The sequence below is a fragment of the Salmo salar genome, chromosome 23, assembly GCF_965601325.2.
Source record: "Salmo salar chromosome 23, fSalSal1, whole genome shotgun sequence".
Classification (NCBI taxonomy): Eukaryota; Metazoa; Chordata; class Actinopteri; order Salmoniformes; family Salmonidae; genus Salmo; species Salmo salar.
Window position 1 is genome coordinate 53,023,003 of NC_138313.1, and position 14,498 is coordinate 53,037,500.

Below are 14,498 nucleotides of genomic sequence, written 5' to 3' on the forward strand. Positions count from 1 at the left end.
CTCTGTATCGGTACCCCCTGTATATAGCCTCCACATTGACTCTGTACCGTAATACCCTGTATATAGCCTCCACATTGACTCTGTACCGTAATACCCTGTATATAGCCTCCACATTGACTCTGTACCGTAATACCCTGTATATAGCCTCCACATTGACTCTGTACCGTAACACCCTGTATATAGCCTCCACATTGACTCTGTACCGTAATACCCTGTATATAGCCTCCACATTGACTCTGTACCGTAATACCCTGTATATAGCCTCCACATTGACTCTGTACCGTAATACCCTGTATATAGCCTCCACATTGACTCTGTACCGTAATACCCTGTATATAGCCTCCACATTGACTCTGTACCGGTACCCCCTGTATATAGCCTCCACATTGACTCTGTACCGGTGCCCCCTGTATATAGCCTCCACATTGACTCGGTACCGTAATACCCTGTATATAGCCTCCACATTGACTCTGTACCGGTACCCCCTGTATATAGCCTCCACATTGACTCTGTACCGTAATACCCTGTATATAGCCTCCACATTGACTCTGTACCGTAATACCCTGTATATAGCCTCGTTATTTTTATTGTGTAACTTTTTATAGAATTGTTTTACTTTAGTTTATTTAGTAAATATTTTCTTAACTCTATTTCTTGAACTGCATTGTTGGTTAAGGGCTTTGTAAGTAAAACGAAAATATTTGAATTCGAAGCTGAACGGCACCCAAAAATTGCTAAGGATCATGGTGAAAGCGGCCGTAACCAGCAAAGGATCATGGTCGATGTAGTTGTTTCCATCCTGACTGAGAGAGCCTACTTGTTGCCTGCTGGCCTGTGATTGTTCTGTGTAGTGGTCAGGACTGGATCACTCTTTTAAATAAATATCTACATTCGTAGCGAACTTTAAAAGAATTCACGTGGGGATCAAACTTGACCATAGTAAACACATTTTAGAGCACAAAGCAGCCTTCTGCAGATCGTCATTTACATAGGATTTTCCAGGGCAGACCAGGGCTTTTGGCACCGCTAGGTTGCTATGCAGTAGCAGACCAGGGCTTTTGGCACCGCTAGGTTGCTATGCAGTAGCAGACCCGGGGCTTTTGGCACCGCTAGGTTGCTATGCAGTAGCAGACCCGGGGCTTTTGGCACCGCTAGGTTGCTATGCAGTAGCCGACCAGCAGAGCTCGTGACTTCAAGCTCCAGACCAGACACTGGGGGTTTTATAAGCAATAAAGCATTTAACATAATATATCCTTTTGGTTCTAGCCTGTCATTTTGTTTCCAGCAGTGATGGTTTGTATAAACCTTGGTGTCTAGCTGTCTGAAATGTTCTCCGTGGACAGAGATACTTTTGAGGAGACGCGATACTCCATTGAAATTGTATTGACGCCAATTGTGTGCGTTGTCAGTGGGCTGCTCGGTGCATTCTGGGAGATTTTGGGACAAGGAGAGCTCTCCTTCAAGGAGTGAATGGGAGACAATTGGGCGCTAGCTGAGGAGGTCCTTAGCCACAGGGCTGAGGAGGGCTGAGGAGGTTCTTAGCCACAGGGCTGAGGAGGGCTGAGGAGGCTCTTAGCCACAGGGCTGAGGAGGTCCTTAGCCACAGGGCTGAGGAGGGCTGAGGAGGTTCTTAGCCACAGGGCTGAGGAGGGCTGAGGAGGTTCTTAGTCACAGGGCTGAGGAGGGCTGAGGAGGTTCTTAGCCACAGGGCTGAGGAGGGCTGAGGAGGTTCTTAGCCACAGGGCTGAGGAGGGCTGAGGAGGTTCTTAGCCACAGGGCTGAGGAGGGCTGAGGAGGTTCTTAGCCACAGGGCTGAGGAGGGCTGAGGAGGTTCTTAGCCACAGGGCTGAGGAGGGCTGAGGAGGCTCTTAGCCACAGGGCTGAGGAGGTTCTTAGCCACAGGGCTGAGGAGGGCTGAGGAGGTTCTTAGCCACAGGGCTGAGGAGGGCTGAGGAGGTTCTTAGCCACAGGGCTGAGGAGGTTCTTAGCCACAGGGCTGAGGAGGTTCTTAGCCACAGGGCTGAGGAGGGCTGAGGAGGTTCTTAGCCACAGGGCTGAGGAGGCTCTTAGCCACAGGGCTGAGGAGGGCTGAGGAGGCTCTTAGCCACAGGGCTGAGGAGGTTCTTAGCCACAGGGCTGAGGAGGCTCTTAGCCACAGGGCTGAGGAGGGCTGAGGAGGTTCTTAGCCACAGGGCTGAGGAGGGCTGAGGAGGCTCTTAGCCACAGGGCTGAGGAGGGCTGAGGAGGTTCTTAGCCACAGGGCTGAGGAGGGCTGAGGAGGTTCTTAGCCACAGGGCTGAGGAGGGCTGAGGAGGCTCTTAGCCACAGGGCTGAGGAGGCTCTTAGCCACAGGGCTGAGGAGGGCTGAGGAGGCTCTTAGCCACAGGGCTGAGGAGGGCTGAGGAGGTTCTTAGCCACAGGGCTGAGGAGGTTCTTAGCCACAGGGCTGAGGAGGTTCTTAGCCACAGGGCTGAGGAGGTTCTTATCCACAGGGCTGAGGAGGTTCTTAGCCACAGGGCTGAGGAGGTTTTAGCCACAGGGCTGAGGAGGTTCTTAGCCACAGGGCTGAGGAGGTTCTTAGCCACAGGGCTGAGGAGGCTCTTAGCCACAGGGCTGAGGAGGTTCTTATCCACAGGGCTGAGGAGGGCTGAGGAGGTTCTTAGCCACAGGGCTGAGGAGGGCTGAGGAGGTTCTTAGCCACAGGGCTGAGGAGGGCTGAGGAGGTTCTTAGCCACAGGGCTGAGGAGGGCTGAGGAGGTTCTTAGCCACAGGACTGAGGAGGCTCTTAGCCACAGGGCTGAGGAGGCTCTTAGCCACAGGGCTGAGGAGGTTCTTAGCCACAGGGCTGAGGAGGTTCTTAGCCACAGGGCTGAGGAGGGCTGAGGAGGTTCTTAGTCACAGGGCTGAGGAGGGCTGAGGAGGTTCTTAGCCACATGGCTGAGGAGGTTCTTAGTCACAGGGCTGAGGAGGTTCTTAGCCACAGGGCTAAAGTGCAGTGTGAACGCGCCTTCTGAGGATGGGATTTTACCTGTTGGTCTTGACCAGGTACAAGGAAGCCAGCCCTCCATCCTTATTAACGACAGCATGTAATATCCCATTTTCCATGAGGACAGTACCATCAGCCTACGATAGAACAACATTCAAACTAAGATTATCAACTGAAAGCGTCAAATAAAAGTGACATTTTTATCAAATAATGAACTATTCCCATGAATCAAAATGAAATGTCCCTAGCTATGTAGTGTATATTACCTGAACCTTGACTGAGACCAGAGGTTTGGTAGCAGTGGCATCACAGACAGAAACTACAGCGAGACTGGGGACTGTCACCAGAGCTACAGAATAACACAGGAATAATAACACTTACTTTCACAATGGCAGACGGAGAGATACGGACATGCAGGGACATGAAACAGGCCTACACATTTTACATTTTTAGTCATTTAGCAGACGCTCTTATCCAGAGCATTTCATACATTTACATTTAATCCATTTTTTTTCTTCCATACTGGTCCCCCGTGGGAATCGAACCCACAACCCTGGCGTTGCAAAACACCACGCTCTACCAGCTGAGCCACACGGGGGCTCAGTTCACCTACGCATCGCTTCTAAATAACTGACGAGTTGAATTGTGAAAGAACAAAACCATTGTGTTGTGTTTTAGAATAACTGCACTGCGTCAATGATCCGTGAGTATTCACGCTATAATAGTCAGTTACCGTACCGAGGTGTTCAGGAGCGCCCCCTGTCAGCGGGAGGACCTCGGTGCGTTCCCAGGGCAGAGTGTTGAGGACAGCAACGGAACTGTCAGTGTTTCCTGTCTGCGTCGTAGCCCCTTTAGACAGCAGGGCCTCACAGGAGACACGCAGCAGTCTGGTCCCCGTGGTATGGATATCTGAGGGACACGGGGGAGGGGGCCCACACACACACACACACACACACACACACACACACACACACACACACACACACACACACACACCACACACACACACACACACACACACACACACACACACACACACACACACAGGAATTGGGGTTCACACTCCACATGGAATGGTTTTAAACAAAGAACTGTCTGCTATTGTCATTATGGTCTTTTTTTCCTTTATCTTGATAATTTACAGCTGTTATATACCTTGATAATATCTCAGTGCTGTTATATACCTTGATAATATACAGCTGTTATATACCTTGATAATATACAGCTGTTATATACCTTGATAATCTCAGTGCTGTTATATACCTTGATAATCTCAGTGCTGTTATATACCTTGATAATCTCAGTGCTGTTATATACCTTGATAATGTCTCAGTGCTGTTATATACCTTGATAATCTCAGTGCTGTTATATACCTTGATAATCTCTCAGTGCTGTTATATACCTTGATAATCTCAGTGCTGTTATATACCTTGATAATATACAGCTGTTATATACCTTGATAATATACAGCTGTTATATACCTTGATAATCTCAGTGCTGTTATATACCTTGATAATCTCAGTGCTGTTATATACCTTGATAATCTCAGTGCTGTTATATACCTTGATAATCTCAGTGCTGTTATATACCTTGATAATATACAGCTGTTATATACCTTGATAATATACAGCTGTTATATACCTTGATAATATCGTAGTGCTGTTATATACCTTGGTAATATCTCAGTGCGTCCTCTACCACCATCTCTATACAGGTGCCAGGAATCACATCATGGAACTGGTTCAGGAGGAGCTGCCTGAAAAACAAAACACAATTGTAGAGTTGTGTGAAAAATATTATATAAATATGACTCTAAAATGTCCCGTGTCGCTCAGTGGGTAGAGCATGGTTTAGTAGTGTTGAGGGCCTAGGGAGATGTCAGCGTTAACTAGTAGTGTTGAGGGCCTAGGGAGATGTCAACGGTTTAGTAGTGTTGAGGGCCTAGGGAGATGTCAGCGTTAACTAGTAGTGTTGAGGGCCTAGGGAGATGTCAGCGTTAACTAGTAGTGTTGAGGGCCTAGGGAGATGACAACGTTAACTAGTAGTGTTGAGGGCCTAGGGAGATGTCAACGTTAACTAGTAGTGTTGAGGGCCTAGGGAGATGTCAGCGTTAACTAGTAGTGTTGAGGGCCTAGGGAGATGTCAGCGTTAACTAGTAGTGTTGAGGGCCCAGGGAGATGTTAACGTTAACTAGTAGTGTTGAGGGCCTAGGGAGATGTCAGCGTTAACTAGTAGTGTTGAGGGCCTAGGGAGATGTCAGCGTTAACTAGTAGTGTTGAGGGCCCAGGGAGATGTCAACGTTAACTAGTAGTGTTGAGGGCCTAGGGAGATGTCAACGGTTTAGTAGTGTTGAGGGCCTAGGGAGATGTCAGCGTTAACTAGTAGTGTTGAGGGCCTAGGGAGATGTCAGCGTTAACTAGTAGTGTTGAGGGTCTAGGGAGATGACAACGTTTTAGTAGTGTTGAGGGTCTAGGGAGATGACAACGTTAACTAGTAGTGTTGAGGGCCCAGGGAGATGACAACGTTAACTAGTAGTGTTGAGGGCCTAGGGAGATGACAACGTTAACTAGTAGTGTTGAGGGCCTAGGGAGATGTCAACGTTAACTAGTAGTGTTGAGGGCCTAGGGAGATGTCAACGGTTTAGTAGTGTTGAGGGCCCAGGGAGATGTCAACGGTTTAGTAGTGTTGAGGGCCTAGGGAGATGTTAACGTTAACTAGTAGTGTTGAGGGCCTAGGGAGATGTCAACGTTAACTAGTAGTGTTGAGGGCCTAGGGAGATGTCAACGTTAACTAGTAGTGTTGAGGGCCTAGGGAGATGTCAACGGTTTAGTAGTGTTGAGGGCCCAGGGAGATGTCAACGGTTTAGTAGTGTTGAGGGCCTAGGGAGATGTCAACGGTTTAGTAGTGTTGAGGGCCCAGGGAGATGTCAGCGTTAACTAGTAGTGTTGAGGGCCTAGGGAGATGTCAACGTTAACTAGTAGTGTTGAGGGCCTAGGGAGATGTTAACGTTAACTAGTAGTGTTGAGGGCCTAGGGAGATGTCAACGTTAACTAGTAGTGTTGAGGGCCCAGGGAGATGTCAACGTTTTAGTAGTGTTGAGGGCCTAGGGAGATGTCAACGTTAACTAGTAGTGTTGAGGGCCTAGGGAGATGTCAACGTTAACTAGTAGTGTTGAGGGCCTAGGGAGATGTCAACGTTAACTAGTAGTGTTGAGGGCCTAGGGAGATGTTAACGTTAACTAGTAGTGTTGAGGGCCTAGGGAGATGTTAACGTTAACTAGTAGTGTTGAGGGCCTAGGGAGATGTTAACGTTTTAGTAGTGTTGAGGGCCTAGGGAGATGTCAACGTTTTAGTAGTGTTGAGGGCCTAGGGAGATGTTAACGTTAACTAGTAGTGTTGAGGGCCTAGGGAGATGTTAACGTTTTAGTAGTGTTGAGGGCCTAGGGAGATGTCAGCGTTAACTAGTAGTGTTGAGGGCCCAGGGAGATGTCAACGTTAACTAGTAGTGTTGAGGGCCTAGGGAGATGTCAACGTTAACTAGTAGTGTTGAGGGCCCAGGGAGATGAAAACGTTTTAGTAGTGTTGAGGGCCCAGGGAGATGTCAACGTTTTAGTAGTGTTGAGGGCCTAGGGAGATGTCAGCGTTAACTAGTAGTGTTGAGGGCCCAGGGAGATGTCAACGGTTTAGTAGTGTTGAGGGCCTAGGGAGATGTCAGCGTTAACTAGTAGTGTTGAGGGCCTAGGGAGATGTCAACGTTAACTAGTAGTGTTGAGGGCCTAGGGAGATGTCAGCGTTAACTAGTAGTGTTGAGGGCCTAGGGAGATGTCAGCGTTAACTAGTAGTGTTGAGGGCCTAGGGAGATGTCAACGTTTTAGTAGTGTTGAGGGCCTAGGGAGATGTCAACGTTAACTAGTAGTGTTGAGGGCCTAGGGAGATGTCAGCGTTAACTAGTAGTGTTGAGGGCCTAGGGAGATGTCAGCGTTAACTAGTAGTGTTGAGGGCCTAGGGAGATGACAACGTTAACTAGTAGTGTTGAGGGCCTAGGGAGATGTCAACGTTAACTAGTAGTGTTGAGGGCCTAGGGAGATGTCAGCGTTAACTAGTAGTGTTGAGGGCCTAGGGAGATGAAAACGTTTTAGTAGAGTGTTGAGGGCCCAGGGAGATGTCAACGTTTTAGTAGTGTTGAGGGCCCAGGGAGATGAAAACGTTAACTAGTAGTGTTGAGGGCCTAGGGAGATGTCAACGTTAACTAGTAGTGTTGAGGGCCTAGGGAGATGTCAGCGTTAACTAGTAGTGTTGAGGGCCCAGGGAGATGAAAACGTTTTAGTAGTGTTGAGGGCCCAGGGAGATGTCAACGTTAACTAGTAGTGTTGAGGGCCTAGGGAGATGTCAGCGTTAACTAGTAGTGTTGAGGGCCTAGGGAGATGTCAGCGTTAACTAGTAGTGTTGAGGGCCTAGGGAGATGTCAGCGTTAACTAGTAGTGTTGAGGGCCTAGGGAGATGTCAGCGTTAACTAGTAGTGTTGAGGGCCCAGGGAGATGTCAGCGTTAACTAGTAGTGTTGAGGGCCCAGGGAGATGTCAACGTTAACTAGTAGTGTTGAGGGCCCAGGGAGATGAAAACGTTTTAGTAGTGTTGAGGGCCCAGGGAGATGTCAGTGTTAACTAGTAGTGTTGAGGGCCTAGGGAGATGTCAACGTTAACTAGTAGTGTTGAGGGCCTAGGGAGATGTCAGCGTTAACTAGTAGTGTTGAGGGCCTAGGGAGATGTCAACGTTAACTAGTAGTGTTGAGGGCCTAGGGAGATGTCAGCGTTAACTAGTAGTGTTGAGGGCCCAGGGAGATGTCAACGTTAACTAGTAGTGTTGAGGGCCCAGGGAGATGTCAACGTTAACTAGTAGTGTTGAGGGCCTAGGGAGATGTCAACGTTAACTAGTAGTGTTGAGGGCCTAGGGAGATGTCAACGTTTTAGTAGTGTTGAGGGCCCAGGGAGATGTCAACGGTTTAGTAGTGTTGAGGGCCTAGGGAGATGTCAGTGTTAACTAGTAGTGTTGAGGGCCTAGGGAGATGTCAACGTTAACTAGTAGTGTTGAGGGCCTAGGGAGATGTTAACGTTAACTAGTAGTGTTGAGGGCCTAGGGAGATGTCAACGTTAACTAGTAGTGTTGAGGGCCTAGGGAGATGTCAACGTTTTAGTAGTGTTGAGGGCCCAGGGAGATGTCAACGTTAACTAGTAGTGTTGAGGGCCTAGGGAGATGTCAGCGTTAACTAGTAGTGTTGAGGGCCTAGGGACATGAAAACGTTTTAGTAGTGTTGAGGGCCTAGGGAGATGTCAGCGTTAACTAGTAGTGTTGAGGGCCTAGGGAGATGTCAACGTTAACTAGTAGTGTTGAGGGCCTAGGGAGATGTCAACGTTAACTAGTAGTGTTGAGGGCCTAGGGAGATGTCAGCGTTAACTAGTTGTGTTGAGGGCCTAGGGAGATGTCAACGTTTTAGTAGTGTTGAGGGCCCAGGGAGATGTCAACGTTAACTAGTAGTGTTGAGGGCCTAGGGAGATGAAAACGTTAACTAGTAGTGTTGAGGGCCTAGGGAGATGAAAACGTTAACTAGTAGTGTTGAGGGCCTAGGGACATGAAAACGTTAACTAGTAGTGTTGAGGGCCTAGGGAGATGTCAACGTTAACTAGTAGTGTTGAGGGCCTAGGGAGATGTCAACGTTAACTAGTAGTGTTGAGGGCCTAGGGAGATGTCAACGTTTTAGTAGAGTGTTGAGGGCCTAGGGAGATGTCAACGTTAACTAGTAGTGTTGAGGGCCCAGGGAGATGTCAACGGTTTAGTAGTGTTGAGGGCCTAGGGAGATGACAGCGTTAACTAGTAGTGTTGAGGGCCTAGGGAGATGTTAACGTTAACTAGTAGTGTTGAGGGCCTAGGGAGATGTCAGCGTTAACTAGTAGTGTTGAGGGCCTAGGGAGATGTCAGCGTTAACTAGTAGTGTTGAGGGCCTAGGGAGATGTCAGCGTTAACTAGTAGTGTTGAGGGCCTAGGGAGATGTCAGCGTTAACTAGTAGTGTTGAGGGCCTAGGGAGATGTCAGCGTTAACTAGTAGTGTTGAGGGCCTAGGGAGATGACAACGTTTTAGTAGTGTTGAGGGCCTAGGGAGATGTCAGCGTTAACTAGTAGTGTTGAGGGCCCAGGGAGATGTCAGCGTTAACTAGTAGTGTTGAGGGCCTAGGGAGATGTTAACGTTTTAGTAGTGTTGAGGGCCTAGGGAGATGTTAAGGTTTTAGTAGTGTTGAGGGCCCAGGGAGATGTTAAGGTTTTAGTAGTGTTGAGGGCCTAGGGAGATGTCAGCGTTAACTAGTAGTGTTGAGGGCCCAGGGAGATGTCAGCGTTAACTAGTAGTGTTGAGGGCCTAGGGAGATGTTAACGTTTTAGTAGTGTTGAGGGCCTAGGGAGATGTTAACGTTTTAGTAGTGTTGAGGGCCTAGGGAGATGTCAGCGTTAACTAGTAGTGTTGAGGGCCTAGGGAGATGTTAACGTTTTAGTAGTGTTGAGGGCCTAGGGAGATGTCAGCGTTAACTAGTAGTGTTGAGGGCCTAGGGAGATGTCAACGTTAACTAGTAGTGTTGAGGGCCTAGGGAGATGTCAACGTTAACTAGTAGTGTTGAGGGCCTAGGGAGATGTTAACGTTAACTAGTAGTGTTGAGGGCCTAGGGAGATGTTAACGTTTTAGTAGTGTTGAGGGCCCAGGGAGATGTTAAGGTTTTAGTAGTGTTGAGGGCCCAGGGAGATGTCAGCGTTAACTAGTAGTGTTGAGGGCCTAGGGAGATGTTAAGGTTTTAGTAGTGTTGAGGGCCCAGGGAGATGTTAAGGTTTTAGTAGTGTTGAGGGCCTAGGGAGATGTCAGCGTTAACTAGTAGTGTTGAGGGCCCAGGGAGATGTCAACGTTAACTAGTAGTGTTGAGGGCCTAGGGAGATGTCAACGTTAACTAGTAGTGTTGAGGGCCTAGGGAGATGTCAACGTTAACTAGTAGTGTTGAGGGCCTAGGGAGATGTCAGCGTTAACTAGTAGTGTTGAGGGCCCAGGGAGATGTCAACGTTAACTAGTAGTGTTGAGGGCCTAGGGAGATGTCAACGTTAACTAGTAGTGTTGAGGGCCTAGGGAGATGTCAACGTTAACTAGTAGTGTTGAGGGCCTAGGGAGATGTCAGCGTTAACTAGTAGTGTTGAGGGCCCAGGGAGATGTCAACGTTAACTAGTAGTGTTGAGGGCCTAGGGAGATGTAATACCAGGTTAAGGAATGTGTGAAATAATGAATTCCATTGTTCGTGTGTGTGTGTGTGTAGTGTGTGTGTGTGTCTCTGTGTGTGTGTGTCTCTGTGTGTGTGTGTGTGTGTGTGTGTGTATGCGCCCACACGCGGGGTTTTTAAAGGAAACTAGTCACAGTGTGACGTCTGTGCAGAACAATAAAGATCTCCGTTAGCTAAATACTGAAACCATATGTCATTCCTTCACCTAATTCAACGCTATCGAACTTTAGATGCTAATTGTTTATCTATTTTTTTTTTTGTATAATATGTCTGTCCATTTAGAGAACCCTGACTTCAAAAGCAAAACCCCAGAGGCTAAATGTCTATATCTTTGTGTGCTGTGGCCTTCACCTCCAGAGGATTTGTAGCTGTTGAGAAGGGTACTGGAAAGTCTTATCAAGACACAGAGCCAAGCTGCTGGCCACCTCGATGTCATGGAGCAAGGTCTCACACTGCCGATTCCCTAGCTTGATCTGGAAACACACGTGGGTTGTAAAAAGTGGCAAACTCTTGTCATTAAAACCCAGTAAACAACAGTTAGTAACTAATAAAGTCAACGTAGAGTGTGAGATCTGGTCTCAGATGTTTGACGTGAACATTACCATAGAGTCGGCAATACGGCACAAACAGCTCTGAGAGGCTTTGAGAAGCCCAAATGAGGTCCCACCTGTGCCTGCGTGGTGTAGGTGCCATTGTGTAGTTCTAGAAATAGTTCTCCAGTCCAGGTACACAGAAGAGAGGAGTCCGCCTCAAGTTCAGAGAAGAGCCGGTCAGGACTGGACATCTGGACCCTAGCGGTTAGAAACAATAAGAAAGACATTACAGTCAATGATGTATATGTGTGGGGCAAATCCAACACATCACTGAGTACCACTTCATATTAATAGCATGGTGGTGGCTGCATCATGTTATGGGTATGCTTGTCATCATTAAAGGACTATGGAGTTTTTTGGGATAAAAAAATAAACAGAATACAGCTATAAATAAGCACAGGCAAAATATTGACTCAGTGATGTAAATACATATGTAAATGAGATATTTCTGTATTTAATATTCAATACATTCGCAAAAAAATTTCTAAAACCATATTTTCACCTTGTCATTATGGGGTGTTGTGTGTAGATGGGCGATGAAAAAACGATCTATTGAACAATAGAACCACTTTAAGCCAACGGCCACTAACGTTTGATTTTGTAAATAAAAATAATCTGCCCAAAAGTAAAGTCCTGCTCCTTCCCTGACTTTTCCTAAATGTTTGTATTTTACACTGCTCATTTGTCACAATTTTGAAATCACGAACAGAAAATTATTTTTTTCACACCTATTCCTGACTTAACCTTTCTAAGACAATGTGCTCTCATTGGTACTAGAGGTGGGACGATTAATCGGCATGGCCGATTAATTAGGGACAATTTCAAGTTTTCAGAATAATCGGTAATCGGCATAATTGTCATTATTACAAATAATATAGATAAAAAACGGCCGATTAATCGGTATCGGCTTTTTTTGGTCCTCCAATAGTACAGCAAATCATTTCACCTGTGCACCTGGCTGGTTATATTATTAGTATTATATATTTACTATATAATTGGAATATATAATCTGTAACTGGACTTCATGAATTACTATAACTCTATTACTAATCTACAAATAAAGTGGATCAAATGGATTTTGAGTTGTACCGGTACCCCCTGTATATAGCCTCCACATTGACTCTGTACCGGTACCCCCTGTATATAGCCTCCACATTGACTCTGTACCGGTGCCCCCTGTTTATAGCCTCCACATTGACTCTGTACCGGTGCCCCCTGTATATAGCCTCCACATTGACTCTGTACCGGTACCCCCCTGTATATAGCCTCCACATTGACTCTGTACCGGTACCCCCTGTATATAGCCTCCACATTGACTCTGTACCGTAATACCCTGTATATAGCCTCCACATTGACTCTGTACCGTAATACCCTGTATATAGCCTCCACATTGACTCTGTACCGGTACCCCCTGTATATAGCCTCCACATTGACTCTGTACCGGTACCCCCTGTATATAGCCTCCACATTGACTCTGTACCGGTACCCCCTGTATATAGCCTCCACATTGACTCTGTACCAGTACCCCCTGTATATAGCCTCCACATTGACTCTGTACCGGTACCCCCTGTATATAGCCTCCACATTGACTCTGTACCGGTGCCCCCTGTTTATAGCCTCCACATTGACTCTGTACCGGTACCCCCTGTATATAGCCTCCACATTGACTCTGTACCGGTACCCCCTGTTTATAGCCTCCACATTGACTCTGTACCGGTGCCCCCTGTTTATAGCCTCCACATTGACTCTGTACCGGTGCCCCCTGTTTATAGCCTCCACATTGACTCTGTACCGGTACCCCCTGTATATAGCCTCCACATTGACTCTGTACCGGTACCCCCTGTATATAGCCTCCACATTGACTCTGTACCGGTGCCCCCTGTTTATAGCCTCCACATTGACTCTGTACCGGTGCCCCCTGTTTATAGCCTCCACATTGACTCTGTACCGGTACCCCCTGTATATAGCCTCCACATTGACTCTGTACCGGTACCCCCTGTTTATAGCCTCCACATTGACTCTGTACCAGTACCCCCTGTATATAGCCTCCACATTGACTCTGTACCGGTACCCCCTGTATATAGCCTCCACATTGACTCTGTACCGGTGCCCCCTGTTTATAGCCTCCACATTGACTCTGTACCGGTACCCCCTGTATATAGCCTCCACATTGACTCTGTACCGGTACCCCCTGTTTATAGCCTCCACATTGACTCTGTACCGGTGCCCCCTGTTTATAGCCTCCACATTGACTCTGTACCGGTGCCCCCTGTTTATAGCCTCCACATTGACTCTGTACCGGTACCCCCTGTATATAGCCTCCACATTGACTCTGTACCGGTACCCCCTGTATATAGCCTCCACATTGACTCTGTACCGGTGCCCCCTGTTTATAGCCTCCACATTGACTCTGTACCGGTACCCCCTGTATATAGCCTCCACATTGACTCTGTACCGGTACCCCCTGTTTATAGCCTCCACATTGACTCTGTACCGGTGCCCCCTGTTTATAGCCTCCACATTGACTCTGTACCGGTGCCCCCTGTTTATAGCCTCCACATTGACTCTGTACCGGTACCCCCTGTATATAGCCTCCACATTGACTCTGTACCGGTACCCCCTGTATATAGCCTCCACATTGACTCTGTACCGGTACCCCCTGTATATAGCCTCCACATTGACTCTGTACCGGTACCCCCTGTTTATAGCCTCCACATTGACTCAGTACCGGTACCCCCCTGTATATAGCCTCCACATTGACTCTGTACCGGTACCCCCTGTATATAGCCTCCACATTGACTCTGTACCGGTACCCCCTGTATATAGCCTCCACATTGACTCTGTACCGGTACCCCCTGTATATAGCCTCCACATTGACTCTGTACCGGTACCCCCTGTATATAGCCTCCACATTGACTCTGTACCGGTACCCCCTGTATATAGCCTCCACATTGACTCTGTACCGGTACCGCCTGTTTATAGCCTCCACATTGACTCTGTACCGGTGCCCCCTGTTTATAGCCTCCACATTGACTCTGTACCGGTGCCCCCTGTTTATAGCCTCCACATTGACTCTGTACCGGTACCCCCTGTATATAGCCTCCTACATTGACCTCTGTACCGGTACCCCCTGTATATAGCCTCCACATTGACTCTGTACCGGTACCCCCTGTATATAGCCTCCACATTGACTCTGTACCGGTACCCCCTGTATATAGCCTCCACATTGACTCTGTACCGGTACCCCCTGTATATAGCCTCCACATTGACTCTGTACCGGTGCCCCCTGTTTATAGCCTCCACATTGACTCTGTACCGGTACCCCCTGTATATAGCCTCCACATTGACTCTGTACCGGTACCCCCTGTTTATAGCCTCCACATTGACTCTGTACCGGTACCCCCTGTATATAGCCTCCACATTGACTCTGTACCGGTACCCCCTGTATATAGCCTCCACATTGACTCTGTACCGGTGCCCCCTGTTTATAGCCTCCACATTGACTCTGTACCGGTACCCCCTGTATATAGCCTCCACATTGACTCTGTACCGGTACCCCCTGTTTATAGCCTCCACATTGACTCTGTACCGGTGCCCCCTGTTTATAGCCTCCA

The 14,498-nt window shown here is 47.9% G+C and overlaps 1 protein-coding gene across 1 annotated transcript in view; it reads right to left on the minus strand.

Annotated features, from left to right (window-relative positions):
- Nucleotides 1-14,498, minus strand: part of man2c1 (mannosidase, alpha, class 2C, member 1) — an 86,664-nt gene that overhangs the window by 26,466 nt on the left and 45,700 nt on the right. The window contains exons 13-18 of the mRNA XM_045706460.1: nucleotides 10,959-11,082; nucleotides 10,643-10,764; nucleotides 4,657-4,742; nucleotides 3,725-3,895; nucleotides 3,253-3,335; nucleotides 3,029-3,123 (exon numbers count right to left, since the gene is read on the minus strand). Coding sequence (XP_045562416.1) covers nucleotides 3,029-3,123; nucleotides 3,253-3,335; nucleotides 3,725-3,895; nucleotides 4,657-4,742; nucleotides 10,643-10,764; nucleotides 10,959-11,082 — 681 coding nt within the window. The remainder of the gene's footprint in view (nucleotides 1-3,028; nucleotides 3,124-3,252; nucleotides 3,336-3,724; nucleotides 3,896-4,656; nucleotides 4,743-10,642; nucleotides 10,765-10,958; nucleotides 11,083-14,498) is intronic.